This window comes from Saccostrea echinata, unplaced genomic scaffold (genome assembly GCF_033153115.1).
Source record: "Saccostrea echinata isolate AGI-Se365-2 ecotype Australia unplaced genomic scaffold, CSIRO_AGI_Sech_v1 ptg000054l, whole genome shotgun sequence".
NCBI classification, from domain to species: domain Eukaryota; kingdom Metazoa; phylum Mollusca; class Bivalvia; order Ostreida; family Ostreidae; genus Saccostrea; species Saccostrea echinata.
Window position 1 is genome coordinate 40,825,204 of NW_026889803.1, and position 18,304 is coordinate 40,843,507.

Genomic DNA, 18,304 nt, shown 5'->3' on the forward strand with positions numbered 1-18,304 from the left:
TCATTTAAGATTGTGGTGCTATGTAGCCACTTTTGGTCTTGATCAAACCCTATGTAGCCACTTTTGGTCTTGATCAAACCCTTGTAATTCACGTCAAGGTCACTAGGCAATGACACTTTGAAAAACTAAATGACACGTGAAAGGTAGGACACCTATGATCCTCCTCTTCACATGAAATAATCTGGCCATCATGCAGTCCACAGTAACTTAACAAACAGGAAAGAAAGAAAAAAAGCTTTTTTTTTTTAAATAACTTGATATTCAACAATTTTATTGATGAAAAGTTGCAATGACAACTCATTTGCAATAAAAGAATAGAACTAATCTATTCCTTAAACACTCCGACAGACACGACATGCAATAATTGTGATTCATGTGGAATAACTGATTTGCTTCTTATCATTGACATATTGTTATCAAAACATTAGTAAAATCATTTACAAAATGCATAGTCATGAAAAAACTACAGAGAAACAACTTTGTTAGTTATAATCTACAATTTTTCTGTGATAATTTCTTGGTATTCAGATGTACATTTGGAAAAATGAACTGCTGAATTAAATTAATATTTGACATTATAAAATGCATTTTCCTTACTTCTTTATAATGAAAGGAGTAGTACTTAGAAAAATACAAATGTGTAAGTGAATTACTACATGTGGTTTAAAGTGGGTTTTCCAAATTAAAAGCAATTTATTCAGTATTTCACTCATTTCTGAAAGTGATTCTTGGTGCATAAACTTATAACTTGATAAGAACATGTAACACGATACACAGCAAATGCCTCTCAAAAGAAAAGTATATATGATATGGACGGTCATTAACCTGAATAAAGTTTCTAAAAAGCAATAACCAACTTAAAACAGTCTATATTTACAGCATCATAAACATTACTTACAGAAAGCTAGAAAAATATTTTTTAATTCAATAAAGGCATTTCTGAACATGATTAAAAAACAAATTTTGATAACAAAATCAATAGATGGTATAATTCTAAAGAACATGTATTGCATAATCATATTCTCAGTCACCTCAGATGTTATTATTAATTTATTCAGATTTCCAGCATATACATGCTGCACTAAGAAAAAATGATAACTGTTCTCATCAATTCTATAGCTAGTTTTTGGACATTACTATTTCTACCATATACTTTGAAAAGCTGCCAATCACTCTCCTTAAAGGGTAAACATGCATCCTAAAACTAAAGCAAACACCTAAAACTCTCCGAAAAATTGTTATAAGGAAGAGAGGTAAACGAAACTGACACAGCAAGCAAGAAATTATACACAAGCATGTACAGATCTGAAGCTATATACAGTAGAAACACATTGCACATTTTTTGTTATCACTACCGGTAAATACCTACATCATACTTAATGTTTCTATAAGTTTTGCAGATTATATATACCCACATTTCAAATAAAGATACAGGAACATTTACCACATGTTGTGAAGCTGATTTTTTCTTTATCATACAATATACATGTACATGTATGAATCTCACTACAATCTATTAAAAATGAATATCATAAGATGAAAGTCCTCTAGCATTCCAGTGAATGAAATATGAGAAACTTATTACCTGACAATTCCGTTGTCCAGGTAAGAAGATCAAAAGATTAAAACTAACATGGTTCACTAAGAAAGATTTGTACAGGAATAAAATACATGTAATTGTGCAATCTAGTCCTCAACAATATGTTAAGGTCTGTAAAATCTGAACTACTGAGCAAGAAACAATACACATATAAATTAGCACTAATTTGATTTTCAAAGTCAAGAAATGTGTACACATATTCAAGAGGGGTTCTTCCTTACTGATTAAGTAAAACATGGCTTATAATCTTTCCACTTATTTTTTTTTTTTTTTTAGTTTCACATTCCACGTTTAAAATTGCTAGATTCTGAAAAATTATTTTCAGTAGACATTAAACAGAAAATTTCAAATTATCAAATATTGTTGGAGTACCATTTCAATGTTGACAGACACCATTAATGGCATTAAATTGAATCAGTATGAATAATTTACACATTTATATTATTAACAAGAATCAGAAAATGTCAACTTAATTCTGCTCTGTAGAAGCAATTTTAAATTGATAAGGTATATTTTTCTCACTAGTTGAGGTTTAGATACTTGAACAAAAGTGCTTTAATATGGAATTTTAATTTATTCAAGTGTTTTCCTCAACTGGAAATTTATGAAAACATTTTTTTTAACATTTATAATAAAAGTAAAATTGATGGGACAAAAAGGATTTCCAAATCAAACTAAACTGTTATACATTTATTCTTTTAAAAGTAAAGTGCTGTCGTGATGAAATAGAGAAACCATGGGATTTCATTAAAATTGCAAAGACTAGGGAAAAATCTGAGCCTGCAGTTCCATAAATAAAAAGTCAACAGCAGATACACAATGGAAAAAGAAAAAAAAAACAAAACACCCTGCATCAAACAATGTATAAAATGGTCTAACAACAACTCTCAAAATAAAATATAATAATTATATATAAAATAACAATATTGCCATAGGATCAGGTGAGAAATATGATTAAAAAATCACAAAAAGGTAAATCGCATTTTTTACAATAGTGATCAAGCTCAAGCAAACTCAATAACTAATTAAAAGAAATTTTACCATGAAAATGGGACCATGCCATGATCAATTATTTTCTACCAACGTATGATTGTCAATTTCATGTGAAACAGGATTTTTTTTTTAAACACATACCTTTTTGAAGAAGGAAACATGAAACATACAAACAGACCATTGATAAAATGTAAATAATACTGTAAACTGGATCTGATCAGCATGGTAAGATCACAAGAAAATAAATAGGGATTTAAGACACTTTAGAAACACAATACATTGCCAAATGTTAGGTAAACGCAATGATGAGTATTCGCTACACAAAGTACAGCATGCCAACAGTGGGATTGTTGTCTTGAAATCTATGTAACAGTTTATAATATAAGCATTTAACTTCACCAAATGAAGAATATCGCAATATAATAACTTTCCACTTGCACACATTCACTCGCCACAAAATAACTATCAAAGTTGCAGTAAACTGGATTGCTCGGTCCAGTATAGTTGCCATGGTGATGAATGATAATGAACGTTGCTGCTAATTGACGACTATAAAATCCTCTCCCAATTGAATTCTTCATCGTCATCTTCCACATCATTCAAGATGTATGAAGCAGTTTGTGTGGGTTGAACAATAACATTTTGGGTTGGTTGTGGACTAAATCCACTCTAAAACAACAGACATGTATAAATAATTCAGCTTCCCTCTACTTTTTATGAATGTACATATCTAGCTTTTCTTTAACAAAAATCTTTCATTGCCAACTTTTCAATTTGAAAAGAACCTTTTGGTCATTTTTTGACATTTGCCACTAAACTTCTCATGAAGAAAAATGCTTACAAGTACATGATTTTTTTTAAAAATCATTTACATGTGCAATGATATTCATTTATCTTTTCAAAAAGAACAATTGAAAATATTTCCTAACTGCAACAAATTGTCAATTTTGTTAAATTCATAACATATAAAATGATAGCTAATATATCTTATACACAAATGAATACTGTAAAACTTACTGGTGATGTGGGGCTCAGGGAGGGGCTAACGGAAGATTGGGGGACGGTAAGATGAGATGTGTTGTTGCTCAATGTTGTCAAAGTGCTAGTACTTGTTGATGAATAACCAGTGTTAGCTGTAATAATAAGGATTAACATTTCAAAACAAGAACTGTCTTATGATTATATTCACCGCAAGGCAAATGGCATACTTTTAAAATAGTTTTAAAAACTCTGTGCCATCTTGCTTAAAAATTGCACAAATTCTATAGCCTAAATCTTGTTGAGATGTACTGCCTATAAATTGGTTCACTTATAAGTTGGTTGTATTTTTTCACAATATTTTGGAGGAATATGCCATTAACCTGCTTATAAGTCGCTGGGTTTTTGCCAGAATCTGTAGCCAATTTCACATTAATACTCTACTGTATGTACATGTATTTACAAGTTACATGTATTTACAAGTGTTTCAAAGTATGTACATGTATTTACAAGTGTTTCAAAGTATTTTGTGATTGATATTTCATCTTTTATTAACAATTTTAAAAATCTGACTTATACGCAAGTATATCTGTTAATTGGTTGAAGGTTTTAACAATTCTGGTCATGAGCAAATTTGTGTTAAATATGGAAAATATGATCATCCAAAGCCCTTGAATTAAAAAGAGTCATAGCCCTAAGAACATTGAGGTGTGTGTCTTTGACCTTATCAAAACAACCATGGCTTAGAATCAAAACAGACATCTTGGTCCTGAGAACTTTTGTGCCTCCCAATACTCCCCCTATACAAAGTTTTGTCTTTTAGAATTTTACCGAGGCCTTATGAATTACACAACTCTGACGTAAAGTGATCTTGTCAAGAAAACATTACTTTTAACCAAGAATTTAAGTTATAACAAATCAAACCAAGTGACCTTGTCCAAATGAACGGGAAGTTGGTTGTTATCCACTATCTTGATTAAAACAAACATAGGTAATCAGAGATTACAGAGCTCACCTCAACGAATGTGGTCTTTAAGTAAGGCAAAGTCCCACACTAAACTAATAATCTAGTGCTGTTTTTTTTTAATGCTGATGCTGATGCTAGCTCGATCCTGATGCTACTAATGCTTATGCTGATGCTGGTTTATGTAACAAAATTAGTTCCCTGCACTGTACTCACTTTTAATCAAATATCATAAATCCATGCAATTTGTGGACATGTAGGTTTTGTGTGGTGGAAACTGCATCAAACTGATCTCGGATAGTTCTTTAAGAGATTCTTATTGTTTTGTAAATAAATGTTATAAATTAAACCACAATGATACACAATGCCTATAGCATATTATTTCTTGTACTGTTTGTGCAGAGGCTGAGCTTATATACAAATAAATGATGTTCTGTAAATTCATTGACAAGGATTATAAAAATTTTCAAAAAAAAAAATAAAAAATGTAATTTGTAATTTAATTAATTACTTTTGCAAAGTAATTATAATTTAATTAATTACATGTCTTAGAAAGCCTGTAATTTAATTGTAATTTAATTGAAGAAAAAGTCAAAGTAATTGTAATTTAATTAATTACTTTTTAAAGTAATTGACCCCATCCCTGTCTAGTAGTGTTCATCCCTAGATGCAACATTTATGCAATTTTGGTCTGATAGGGCTTGCAGTTACTTTGGAATGGACTTACCTAAAAACTTTAAACTAGTCACTCATCCAGAAAATGTACATGTAAGTCAAATCCAACATCTGAAGCAAGTTTGGGAGTATTTGTCCCTTGATGCATCATCCATGCAAGTTTGGTTCAGATAGGCCCTATAGTTTCTTGGCAATGCACATGCTCCAAAAACATTAACCTGGTCACTCATCTGGAAAATTTAGGTCAGATCCAGCATCCGAAGCAAGTCCAGTAGTGTGCTTCCTTAGATGTATCATCCATGCAAGTTTAGTCAACATAGGACTTACAGTTACTTTGAAATGAGATCTGCTCCAAAAACTTTGACCTTCTCCAAAAACATTAACCTGGTCATTCTTAAGCTTAAATTCAGCATCTGAAATCTTGACTAGTACAATGAAACACACTAGAAGCATCCACCATGCACCTCTGATTGATATAGGCCATAGAAGTACTTCAAAAGAAATCTGCTCCAAAAACTTTGACCTGGGATGCCAACTGTATTACATAAGCTCCCCCAACATCATTGAGGTGAGCTAAATACAGCATCCAATATATTTGAACTGGAAGACATTAATTGCTTATTAACAGCTTGGGTAATATTGATATATCCATGTTTCTGTGTAAATTTACAGACGTAGAAACCTCTAAAAAATTCATGTGTTTGTTATTTATTGCCGTTAACAATGTAGTTGTCTTTTCCAAATCAAATTTTTGATAGGTTTCTACATATTTCTACATCTAGGTTAAAACATGTCTGTAAATTTACACAGAAATGTGGATTTATCAATGATATTAACCAAGCTGTTAATATGCAATTAATGTCTCATCAATGTCCCAGTATGTTTGGACTTCATTTACAGGCAAAGTCAATAGAATTGATAAGGCAATGCATGTGCAATCAAAACATAGATTGAAAGGTGTGAATTTCTTGCGATGTCAAGATACACAGAGTTGTCCATGCTTGACAAGCGACCATCTGACAAATAGGTTTAGCAGAGCAAAAAACTGCCCCAATGTTAACACATACATGTACCAGGTACATGAGAGTGAATTTGCTCTTGGGACTGTGAATATACATGTACAACCAGATAAGCAGAGTAGTCAATGTATGCAAGTTTATGCAAATCATCTATTTAATAAATACTGCTGGAACCACAGACCAATGTCGACATATCCCAGGTTGTCGACATATCAGAAGGTGAGATACATGTATCAAAGTTTATCTGTATGTAGTAAATATATGTCTGTACCCTAAAGTAAATATATGTCTGTACCTTAAAGGTGAAAAGTATTCAAATTATTGTGTTACATAAAAGTGTTGACAGATTGCAGATAAGCAATGTGATTACTATAAGACATCAACATCTTAATGCAGGACCATTTACATGATATAATATTTGCCATCAATCCTAAAGAGTCCTTACTTGTGGTGGTGGGTGGGGTGATTGTAGGGAGGAGACCTGACTGGTTGAAGAATGTGCTGAGAGAAGATGCTAGGTCAGCAAACTGTTCCTGGTTCAAACACCAATTGGAATGGTCTGCTTGCTTCATTGTGTCCATCAGACCTGTTAAAATTCAAAACTTGTATCATTTTTAAACCATTAGCAACTTTCTAACCTCATGCCTGATTCCTTTTATAATAGCAGTAGGTAAATCAAAGTTGTGAAAAGATTCCATGCTTTAAAGTGCACTGACATGTATGTGCATTTGTATATCATTTCAGGATAAACAAATCCTTGCAATTGCAAGAAGTATATGTATATGTATGCTGGCATTACAACTGTTCACAAGTCTATTACAAGTAGAGTACAATAGATCACCGAATTTTCAAAACAACATAAAATCATATTGTATTTATGACAGAGAATAATTGTTCACGAATTCTGCTTATTCTTGAGGCCAACATTTTTTTATTAAATGATTTACGGGATCATCATTATTATCATCCAATCAGTTTACGTCTGTTATCAATTGTTTCGGAAGTGTATAAAAACGTGCCAACATGGATGCAGAAATGTTTACTTTTACAAAAGTTGAGAATACTTTGTCCTTATACACGATAGTTTTTCCAAGTCAACCATAACTAACAGGAAAATCAATTGGAGTATGTCCGATGACGAAGTTAAGTTGGAGTTAAAAAGAAATAAAAGAAATGATCAGCCTAATTTTATCAGAGGATACGTTGACAAGACTGCCACTTTCGCTGTGGGTACCATATACAGTAGTTCTCTTTTACAATTCTGATACCTTTGATGAACGTGATAAAAGAAAGGAAATTAAAAATATACGTTTGAAATTTGTGAAGAATAAAATTTGACGTATCTAATTTGCATATATATCCAAGAAATGTTTTCAAACTTGTAACATTTTAAAAAGATCATATGCAGCGCTGTACAGAGTAGAAATTCATAAGTATTTTGATGTGTGTTTAAAAATAGTTGTAGAGTAGATATAAACAGACACTGCAAACAAAACGGTATTTAATGTGTTAATACTGTCAAGCTTTCAGATGTTTGTTAATATGTATAAACATATGCTGTATTGTAAAATACAGGTTTAATTCATGATTCTGGGTTTTATATTGAGATTCTCTTCATAACAATATTTTCCATTTTTGATTTGTTGGTTCATGATTTTTTCAGTACTTTGAGAAAAGTGAGGTTCTCATTTTAAACTTTTTTCTTTGGTGATCTTGTTGTGGTCATGATTAATATTTTGATAAGAACATGAAGAAATTCCTTAGATTTCCCCCATTTCTCATAGGGGTTTAATAGTCTACTTTAATTTTTGTGTTGCGGTTATCATATTTTAAGCTCCACACCGTATATATGGCAATTTTTATCAAATAAATGAAAATAAAAAAATCAGACACTTTTTCCAATTTTTTATTTTTATTTATCCCCCCCGGACCCAATTTAAAAAAAAAAAAATCCCGTAAATCATTTAATAAAAAAATGTTGGCCTTAGTAATAAAAAATATCACAAGGGTGAAATTTGGCAACTAGACTGTCTTCAAAATTTTGCAAATAAAAAGTGATTCACAGTATCTTCAACAGTCACATTCTATTTTTTTTTTTTTAATTTCCAGAATACCCTTTACCATACCTTGGAATTGTTGCATATCTACACTGTTCAGGTCTATGCTGCCTGAACCAGCGAGTCTGAGACTTTCTTTTAATGTCTCCACATTCTGTAACCAGTCTGTGCCAGGTAAACTGGGGGTTGGTCCTACAAAATAATTCACAGAATCTAATCAACAAAACTCTTGAGAAATGTTTGCAGAGCCTGTAAAATTAAAATGAAGGTTTTCATTTTGGTTTTCAGAAACTGAAACTTCTCTGAAAGAACTCAAAACAACGTTGCCATACATTTACTGTTTTAAAATCTCACTTTTTCCCATGACATTGATTGCATTCTTTGTGAAAATATCTTGCTCAGAAGAAAAGTATACAAATACTGATCATCATAATCAACTAATATATGCATACAACAAACATATGATGTTTGACAGACCTGCTGGATTGGTTTCAAACATGTTTTTGTATATGGTTCTGAATGAAGCACTGAGATCTTCTATTCCTATGTTGTTATCAATGAAGGAATTGCCGAGAGTAGTTGGTTGGGTCTGTTGGGCAGGTACCTGGACCTGAACCTGAAGGAAAAAAAAATCTATGTAAATATATAAATCTAATTTCCTTTTGAGTTATTTTTAGGTACTGTAAAATCACATTTTCTTGGTGTCAAATTTTCGTGGTACATATATAAGGAAAATCTATGGGTTCGTGGGATTTGATTTCGTGGATGAAGAATTAATGAGTAGTTATGCATAAGAAATTTTACATTTCATGGAGGATATGAATTTGTGGGTCTCCACATACAGTCAAACCTTGTTATCTCGAACTCGGTGGGACTGAGAAAAAACTTTGAGATATCGGAGGATATCGGAGGATTCAAGATATCGAGGGTAAAATTCTTTAAGAATAAGTGGTTGGGACTTCCAAATCAGTTCGACATATCCGTGGTATTCGAGATATCAGTGTTAGATACCAAAGTTCAATTGTACCTTGAAAACGATGAAAAAATTAAACCCCCACGAAAATTCGTTATTTTGCAATAGTAAGGGAACATTTATGTTCACCCTAAATGACACTACTGGTAGTCTTACATACCGTATAAGTGGAATTTTTAGCGAGACGCAGATTTAGTGATTTCTCCTAAAAACCTGCATATATTTTTAGCTAGAAGTATTTTTAATGATTTTCTGAGGACAAGTAAGGCAACTGATATGCCCAATGCTATCTCAATTGTTAGCAATATTCAATTTTAGAAACCACAACACCCTCGCAAATAATGCTAAAATTGGATCCTCACTAAAATTTCTGCTTATATGGTACATATACATGTACGTGTAAAACTGCTTTATGATGCTTCAAATGTGTAGAATCTTGATTGGCTAAAAACAGATCACGATGCACTAAAATTTTCTTACACACCATCTCTGAGTAGGGGATCTATTAAAATTGGTCATAAGATTCTGTTCTAAGAGTTTCTGATGTAAATAAATGGTACAGAGCAAACGGTTGGTTTGTTGAAATTTATTGTATCTTTAACTGTGATGATGTAATACTGAGAATATATAATGTTAAATGATATCCTGAATTACAATTTTTTAAAATAATGTTACTGATCTCAAAACAAATCTTGTTAAGGTCTTCAGGAGGATAAATTTGTTAAACAGTTAGTTTGTTACCTAACAAAGAGTCATCCAGGGTGTGGAATGGAAGTCTGTATTGGAACTCAGCATTGCCTCGCCCAATACAATTTCCATTTCACACTCTAACAAACTAACTGTGTAACTAAAAATATTTGGGAAGACTACAGTTTCAGTGTTGAGATGTTGCTACTGAAGGTGTTAACATTTCAGTAAGTTTTCCCCAAACAGAAAACTTGGACAATATAAATTTCCTTGACAAGGATTAATTTTCCTTTTATATGGTATGATTACACCCGTTCGAATTGATCTGTTAAACTTTTAAAGTTTTTTTTTTCATTTTCAAGGTCTAGTTCCCTTTGAAATTTGGCTGATCCGTTTACTTAATGCTATATCTCAACTAATTAATTTACAAGGTTATTTAGGAGTATGAAGTGGTTTGGGTGGTATTACCTGACTTGCTTGCTGAGCTGGTATTGGGGATACTTGAACTGTGACAGAAGAAAGAGGGGGGTTACTGAAACTGTTGGAGTTGTTCAAGTTTAAACCAGATTCCGGGCTGTATGGCGATGTGGCCTAAAAATTAAAATGTAAATGATTATTCCTTAACTAATAAAAAGTATTTCATGTCACTTATACATAAAACTAGTATTTAAATTATCACGTGATGTCATAAACTTACAATATGTACTGTATGCTACATGTAAATTTCTGTGTAATCTTCAAATGTTCAGACTTCCCAATTACAATTACAGTAAAACACAGTTATAACAAACATGCTTAATATAATGAATTCACAACTATAACAAAGTGATTTTTACTCCCCATGGTTTTAAAATGTATCATGAACTTAAAATACATAACGAATTAAAATTGGTTGTCCCTTGCACTTCTCCGTTATGCATGTCATACTGATTTCACTTCATGAAAGAAATTACCGGTACTCTAGAATGTTAATGTATTGACATCCTTGTTCATACAATTTAACATTTATGTACAAGTATTTTTGTTGTTTTATTTACATGTACATGAACTAAATATCTTATTGCAGTTTCCATTCCTGTACTTCAAAGAGGGGGGGGGGGAGGGTCTAAAATTAGTTTTCATGAAAATGGCATTCCTTGAATATTGATAGATATTATTAAGCTTCAAGGTGTTTAGCATATGCCATGGATCTATCAAGAATTTTTATCTAAACTGTATTAATTTCAATTCACAAACTAGTCAAAATAATGAAATGATTGACATTTCCTTCAGAACAAAAACTCTCCTTCTGCCTTGGCCACATTGGAGAATAAAAATGATTTTTCAGTCTTTAATATACATGCACAAAGAGGATATTTGACACTGCGAAAAATAAAATGACAAAACTTTACCATTTGAAACACATTACCATTTGAAACAAGAATATTGTAATAAGTAACATGCAAAATCAATTTAAATTTAAAGTTGGTCAATTTGAAATAACAATGCAATATTTCATAATTATATTCACAATGTTGAAATGGACTGCCAGGAAAGCCAATAATTCTCAATAATCCTGTTTAGTTACTGATACTTTTCAAATCTATTAAAACAATATGTTTATGATGTGCTGAGCACAGGTTATAAATGTACTCAATGATTCTTACCCATTCTCCACTAATTAGTTTCCGTTTCTTGTGTCTAGATGGCAAGGAATCATCTGGAGGGTTGTTGTCTATGGCCCAATACGACCCCTAAAATAGCGCAAAATAAATAATTACCAGGTATTCTTAATTATTGAAGAATGTTTTTAAAAAATTCTTCGGTAAGAATTCAAAAGAAGAAATCTGACAAGTTACATCATCAGACAGACTGACTAGCAAATCGATATTGTTGAATATTTGCAATTAAAAATAAAAAATGCCACAGGATGCTAAGACATAAATCTTGCTGGACCCTTTCACAGTTCTTGATTGTATTATACTTGTTTGCCATTTTATATAAACATGTAAATATTGAGCCCAGGGAGGGATACATTTTCTTTTTTAAATCTTTAAATCTACTGTTACATATATAATCAAAAGGTTTAGTTCTACACTACATGTGGTTAAATTATTATCCTGTTTCATTCAAATTTTTGGAACACTGGGCGCACTTGTTTCATAAGCCGGGTCAAGCCGGCAGATACTTCCGGAAGCGGGCAAGTAACTTGTTTCAAATATTTTTAAGCCGCCGGGCGGTCAGAAAGTAGCCCGGATTGCCCGAAAAAATTCAAGCGGCCAGATGAAAAGCAATATGGCGGAAAACGGAGGTAGAAATTTCCTTGATGATGAAATATTCGTTTTTATCATTTTCAGTAGTTTCAATTTTAATAAACATACAGTACTGAGGTCATAAGTAACTTTTACGAAATGTTCGTTTATATTTGCACGACCAACACTTCCTTTTTATAATTTTAAAGTTACTTTTCAGTTTTGTTTGTAACGAGGCCCTGTACTACAAATTAAGAGATTGTGCATTGAATTGATCTAGAAAATATTAAAATGCAAATATATCAACTAAATCGTTGTCCTCGTCCGTTCAGAGAAAATTATTTATTGCAGCAACAGCACCCATAACAGTAGCAGCCATTTTTGGCTGAATTTTCACTCGTTTCAGCGACACTAACCGGGTCAGTATGTCATGTGATAAAAGTGAACCGGGTCATCGCCCGAATATCTGAAACAAGTGTGCCCACTGATTGGCTAAAAACAGATCATATGATGCCCTGACATTTCCTATAACATAGTCTCTGATCATGAGCAGGGGTTGGATTAAACACTGGGTGCATGATTCTGTTACATATGAATTAGGTGTAAACAAATGGTCTGCTTGTTGAAGTTTTATGTTTATATCTTTGTGATGGTGTAACACTGAGAATATATGATGTTCAATGATATTTTGAATTATATACTTATTTATATATTTTAATGAACTCTTAACAAATTTTGTAAAGGTCTTCAGCAGGATAAATCTGTTACACAGTCAGTTTGGGACCTAATATGGAGTCATCCAGAGTGTGAACTGGAAATCTATGTTGAGACTCAGCTTTACCTCGCCCAATACAGATTTCCATTTCACTCCCTGGAAGTTTCCGTATTAGATTCCAAACTATGTAATTAACAATGCCCTTACCTTTCCTGGGTCATCTTTCGATCTTGGTACTTTCAAAAAACATTTGTTCAGAGATAAATTGTGACGTATAGAATTCTGAAAAGAAAAAAGATTGAATGAGGTTTCATCTTCAAACCAAACAATCCATGTTTTAATTCAGAACAGTTATTAGAAAAAATGCCACTATCAACATGTAAATTGTACTATAAAATATTTTAAAGATTTTATGGACTTGTTTTAAAAGTTCAAAAAAAAAAAAATAATAATAAAATCCCACACATTTGCTCAGAGATGAGACATCTTAAATTCAATTCTTAATTTTTTTTTTAAATTTATGTACTTTTTTGTATACTTGATACCTTGCTGGTGAAACTGGCATATATGCAAGGGGCATTAAGACAATACAAGGTTACATGGGTTATACATGTACAATATATACCTCAGGAACAGACATCAAGTCAACCTTATATTTCACTTGTTCTTTGTACAAGTATTATGAAAAATACTCTATAATATACTTGCCTGAATCTCATTCCATAATGTGGTTGTACAAATCAAGTGAACGCATAGTACATAAAGAACTTAACACTACTGGTATTTTATTTCACAAAATTTTGATTTGGGTGGAGATCAATATTGTACCATATTTCTTGCTGTCAAGAAAGCATAATCTGAAACCCTTATTCCTATTAATTCAAATTATTTTTTGATGTATAGTTTATTTTTATGAAACAAGAATATCAGCAGTCTCGTTTAAAGTCATCATTTCGTAAGTTCTATGGTCGATACAATTACCTTGACAGCAAATTCAATCTATCATTAAGTCAAATGCTGACTGACATTTTTCATACTAATTGTTAGGCCATTATTTACACACTGAATTTGTTGAAGTTTTTTTCCGTTACTTTCCGATCATGACAAGGAGCACACAGCGGGTGTGACCGGTCGGCAAGGGATCCTCACTCCTCCATTGCACCTGATCCCACCTCTGATGTTTAAGAGGTGTTTGCTCTGCTCCTGATTTGTATTGTTTAATGGACTTTTGATCTTGAATACTGTTCAATATTTCCACATATTTCATTTAATGAATTCAGCATCCAACATTTGAGAAGTGATGCATGACATAAGCATCATTCTTAATAATTTATGCAACATTAACATTTTTACACATTGAAATGTAAGTTATACATTGAAATAATGAACTGAATTATCACATTTGGTGTGAAACAGCTGTTCATTAAGATTTGCTATGAAATTATATGTAACTAAAATTTCATGTGTCCAAATAGACAAGTATGTTATGGTTTTCAATTGTCCTTATACAGATTCTACTTGTCTCAGTAATGAGACACCTATTAATATCTAGGCCTAAGAAAAAAAAGTTTACTATTACAATGCTATAAATAATAAACTAGTTTTCCAAGGAGCACTTATGCTGTATATCTGATTATCAGCACTATGAACAATTTTAAAAAGTAGGTCAAAGGTCAAGGTCTAGGTCAGTATTCATGGTATTTTACAAAAGACATAGTGCCAAGTAATATATGTGCAAAATATCAAATCCATAACTCACATATTTCTCAAGATATAAGGTGTTACAGAAGGACAGACAAACATACATACAGACACTCAGTAAATGATCCCTAAGTGTCGCTTTGCTCTGCAGGCGTCACAAAAAAAGGATCCATAGGTAGAATTTTTATATTTTTTATTATTTCTGCATTAAGTTCAAGTAAGAAAAAAAAGTGTTTGACCACTTGTGAAGTCCACTTTTTCATGCTGAACAACTTTTTTCTACAACAAAGTGATAGGGAACCACTTTTTTGTGCTGGTCGAACAACTTTTTTTTACAACAAAGTGATAGGGAACCTTGGTACTGTTTGAGGGAAAACATAAGGATATGCAATTTCCTGATTGTACATAAAAAAATTATGGTTCACACAAATTTTTGGGGTCAGACAGGTAACCGTAAACCAAAATATTTTTTACTTAGGCCACATCCCTAAATTATTGGTCTTGGAATCTTAACCATGCCTTTTTCAGAATAAAAGATAGGATTTTTATTTCAAATTACATATCAAACCTATAATAAATGATTTAAAAACCACATAAATATTGTTCTTTTGTTCCATAACTATTTATTTTAAATCAAATATTACATAACTCACCATAACCATTTCTATTAAATATGATCCTGATTTTAATTATATTTTTTTAATGACATTTCAAGGATTTTATCACAATTTTATGGCTCTGGTTCCAATCACAATTATTGCACTTGCAGTGAGGGCCTTGAGCTGACGATGCATGCTAATAAGGTCACACATTACACCTATACAAATAAAGTCACACAAGGAAGTGACTGATATTGTATACAAGTCCCAGGTACCTTTTAACATCTTTTAGGAGAGGTTTAAGAATTATGAATGGTAACTCTTCAATGGATATTTTTTTTAATCTGGTTTATTGTATGTCATTACCCCATTTAAAACATGCAGTAAACCATAACGTCCTTGATACCTAGCACTGAAACTGAAAGCAAAGAAGTGATGATTTCTAATATGTAAAGATGTCAGAAACTGTGCCAAACTTCTACTCTCTAGACTTTCCGTACAATTCCAGGATTCAATCGTTTTATAAGCTAGATCTCACCTAGATAGCACATTTCTATCGTTAAAATGATATTGTCCTACGGACCCGGTTTAACGATAGAATTCGTTCCGTGTAATGGCAATGTAGCAAAATAAACATGGGTGATAATTCAAACTCTGTGCATTTTCTATGAACAATCCAGAGAGTTCCGAATGTCAACATGGGGTGTAAATTTGAAGTGAGGGAAATAAGTTGAGAAAACGAGTTGAATTTTCTTATTTGTATGGATTATTTTTTAGGTTAAAAGGCATATATATATACAATCTCAAAAACGTTTGTTTTGATTAATTTGGTAGTTATTTTCAGTGCAACTCCTTTTATATTCTTCAAAATCATTTTGGAGCGGATCCACTCCGATTTGCTACATTGCAAGTATATGGAACATATTCTAACTGTGGTGAGGGCTTGTCCCGAGACACAGTTTGATTATTCTAACTAGATCTCACCCGACACTGGTAGGTAAAGTGTAGATATAGAACAATATCAAGTTTGAACCAAATCAAGTGTGAATCGTGGCACCCCATAGAATTCAAGATGGTGAGCCTGTGAACTTTGTGGGGTTTTTTTTATACAGAAATATACTAATTTCAGCGATTTTAGATTTTTATTTTAATGAGTGCATTTAGACAGACATAGAAAAACATACAATACACCATCCTGAAAGCAAAAGCCTACGCAATAGACTGATCAATATTACATCTTTATAAAATTGTGCACACATTACATACAAATGAAAAAAAAATGTCCGAGGAATCTCGGACTATAGTATTGTATTGCACACCACATACCTTCCAACCGTTTCCAGCATCTTTGTAGTACGGAAATTCGTTACAGATCCACTGATATATCTCACTTAACGTCATTTTCTTATGTTTTGAACTGTTTATGGCAAATGTAATTAAATTGGCGTAACTATACGGGGGTTTTCCATCTCTATGATTTGACGCTTCGTCTTTATCAAGGGTTGCACTTGTGTCCAGTGGCGAATTTGGCGCTTTTCGCATTGGCACTTGTCCGCCATGAGCTTTTGAGATTTGAGTTCCATCTTTGTTCACATTTCCACCCGTCATAGCCCCTCCAACGGACAACTCGTGCAACCACTTCATATCTGTCAACGAAGCTCCGAGCTCCGCCATCTTGAATTCTGGTGAAACCTAATAACTGGCGGATGAATATATCATGCTACATGAATATTCTTTAGATTTTGATATATTTCGCCTTAAAATTCATTTATGCACTTGCAGCATCACTTAGTTAATGCATAATTTTATAGTATTTGAGGCATAAGCATTTCATATGATTTTATTTTTTTAATCTTTTAAAGATTTATTTTGTTTTGGTGTAGTCATAAAATACTCGCACTGGGTCTAGGCTTCTTTACCCCCAGCGAAGTTGCATAGCAGCAAAACAGTGCTCAAGTTAAAAACCGCGAAATTGAAAAGCGTTACATTTTTGCATATAATTTTTCCAGATATCAAATAAAATTATAGGCATAAAAATTGGTTCATATAAGCCTTATATTGATGAATTTACTATTTGCCAAATTAAAAAAAAAAGGAACCATCAACATAACAGCATAGGTACTCTTTCAAAATCAGCGGCGTTGGACTCTAGGGAACGACCATTTGATTCGGGGGTGGGGGTTATATTTTGGAAATAAATAACCTGTCCTTAACTGGGAAGATTACAAAATAGGTAACCAGTGCTTGACTGGTGGTATTTATAACTACCCCTGCCCCCTCCCCTTCACGAAATGGAGTTTTGGCAAATGAAAAAAAAAAATCCTCCCCTCATTTCTAATATTGTCCATTTTTCCTAAAGCACATTTTTCCTAAAGCACATTCTAATACGCCTAAAATAAAATATATATATATATATATGAATTACTGCTGAATTTGATCCAGTTGCAACTATGAAATCAATATGTTTTAAAAATTAAAATATATATTATATTGTATTAATTTTTCTATTTTTAATGTCGGATTGAGAATGCATTTATTTCAGTCGGGATTGGTTAAAAAAAAAAAAGCATTATTTTTAAATTCTAACAATTTCATTTCAACTTCTTCTCAAGTGTGATTGCTAACATTTCTTTTCTATAACTGTCATGTTTCTTTTTCGTCATTAAACATGTGCATGATTGAGTGGATAAACATTTTTTTAAAAACTGACCGGGCGGGGGTTCATTTTTCAACGTTGAATATTGAACCGAGGGTGGTTTCTCAACGTTGAAAATTGACACCAAAAGTCGTGAAATTCATACCCGGGATCATTTTTCAACAGCTTGGTAATTTTGTTTTTTGGCATTTATAACATCAACGTTGAAATTTGACCCTGTTGAATACTGACACCCTCTACAGGGTTTTGCCCTGAGTTTGATCTAGAAGTTGTTATAAACGATTTATTTAAGGAATAACTGTCTAATTTTTGGGTTTCATGATGTGATCAATCGATTGGCTTGCGTTATAATTTGCATAAACGCCGAAGGCGTTTATGCATAAAATTATCACGCAAGCCAATCGATTGATCATCGTCATGAAACCAAAAAATCTGACAGTTATTCCTTATATTTAC

The 18,304-nt window shown here is 32.3% G+C and overlaps 1 protein-coding gene across 1 annotated transcript; it reads right to left on the reverse strand.

Moving 5' to 3' along the window:
- Positions 1–254: 254 nt before the first annotated feature.
- LOC133205178 (forkhead box protein J3-like) lies at positions 255–16,878 on the reverse strand. The gene is made up of 9 exons (XM_061340935.1): positions 16,519–16,878; positions 13,100–13,174; positions 11,593–11,679; positions 10,415–10,537; positions 8,764–8,902; positions 8,356–8,478; positions 6,675–6,815; positions 3,611–3,726; positions 255–3,262 (listed from the first exon to the last, which is right to left on the reverse strand). Exons 1-9 carry the CDS (start codon positions 16,864–16,866, stop codon positions 3,143–3,145), a joined length of 1,272 nt encoding a protein of 423 aa, XP_061196919.1. The 5' UTR covers positions 16,867–16,878; the 3' UTR covers positions 255–3,142.
- Positions 16,879–18,304: the final 1,426 nt, after the last annotated feature.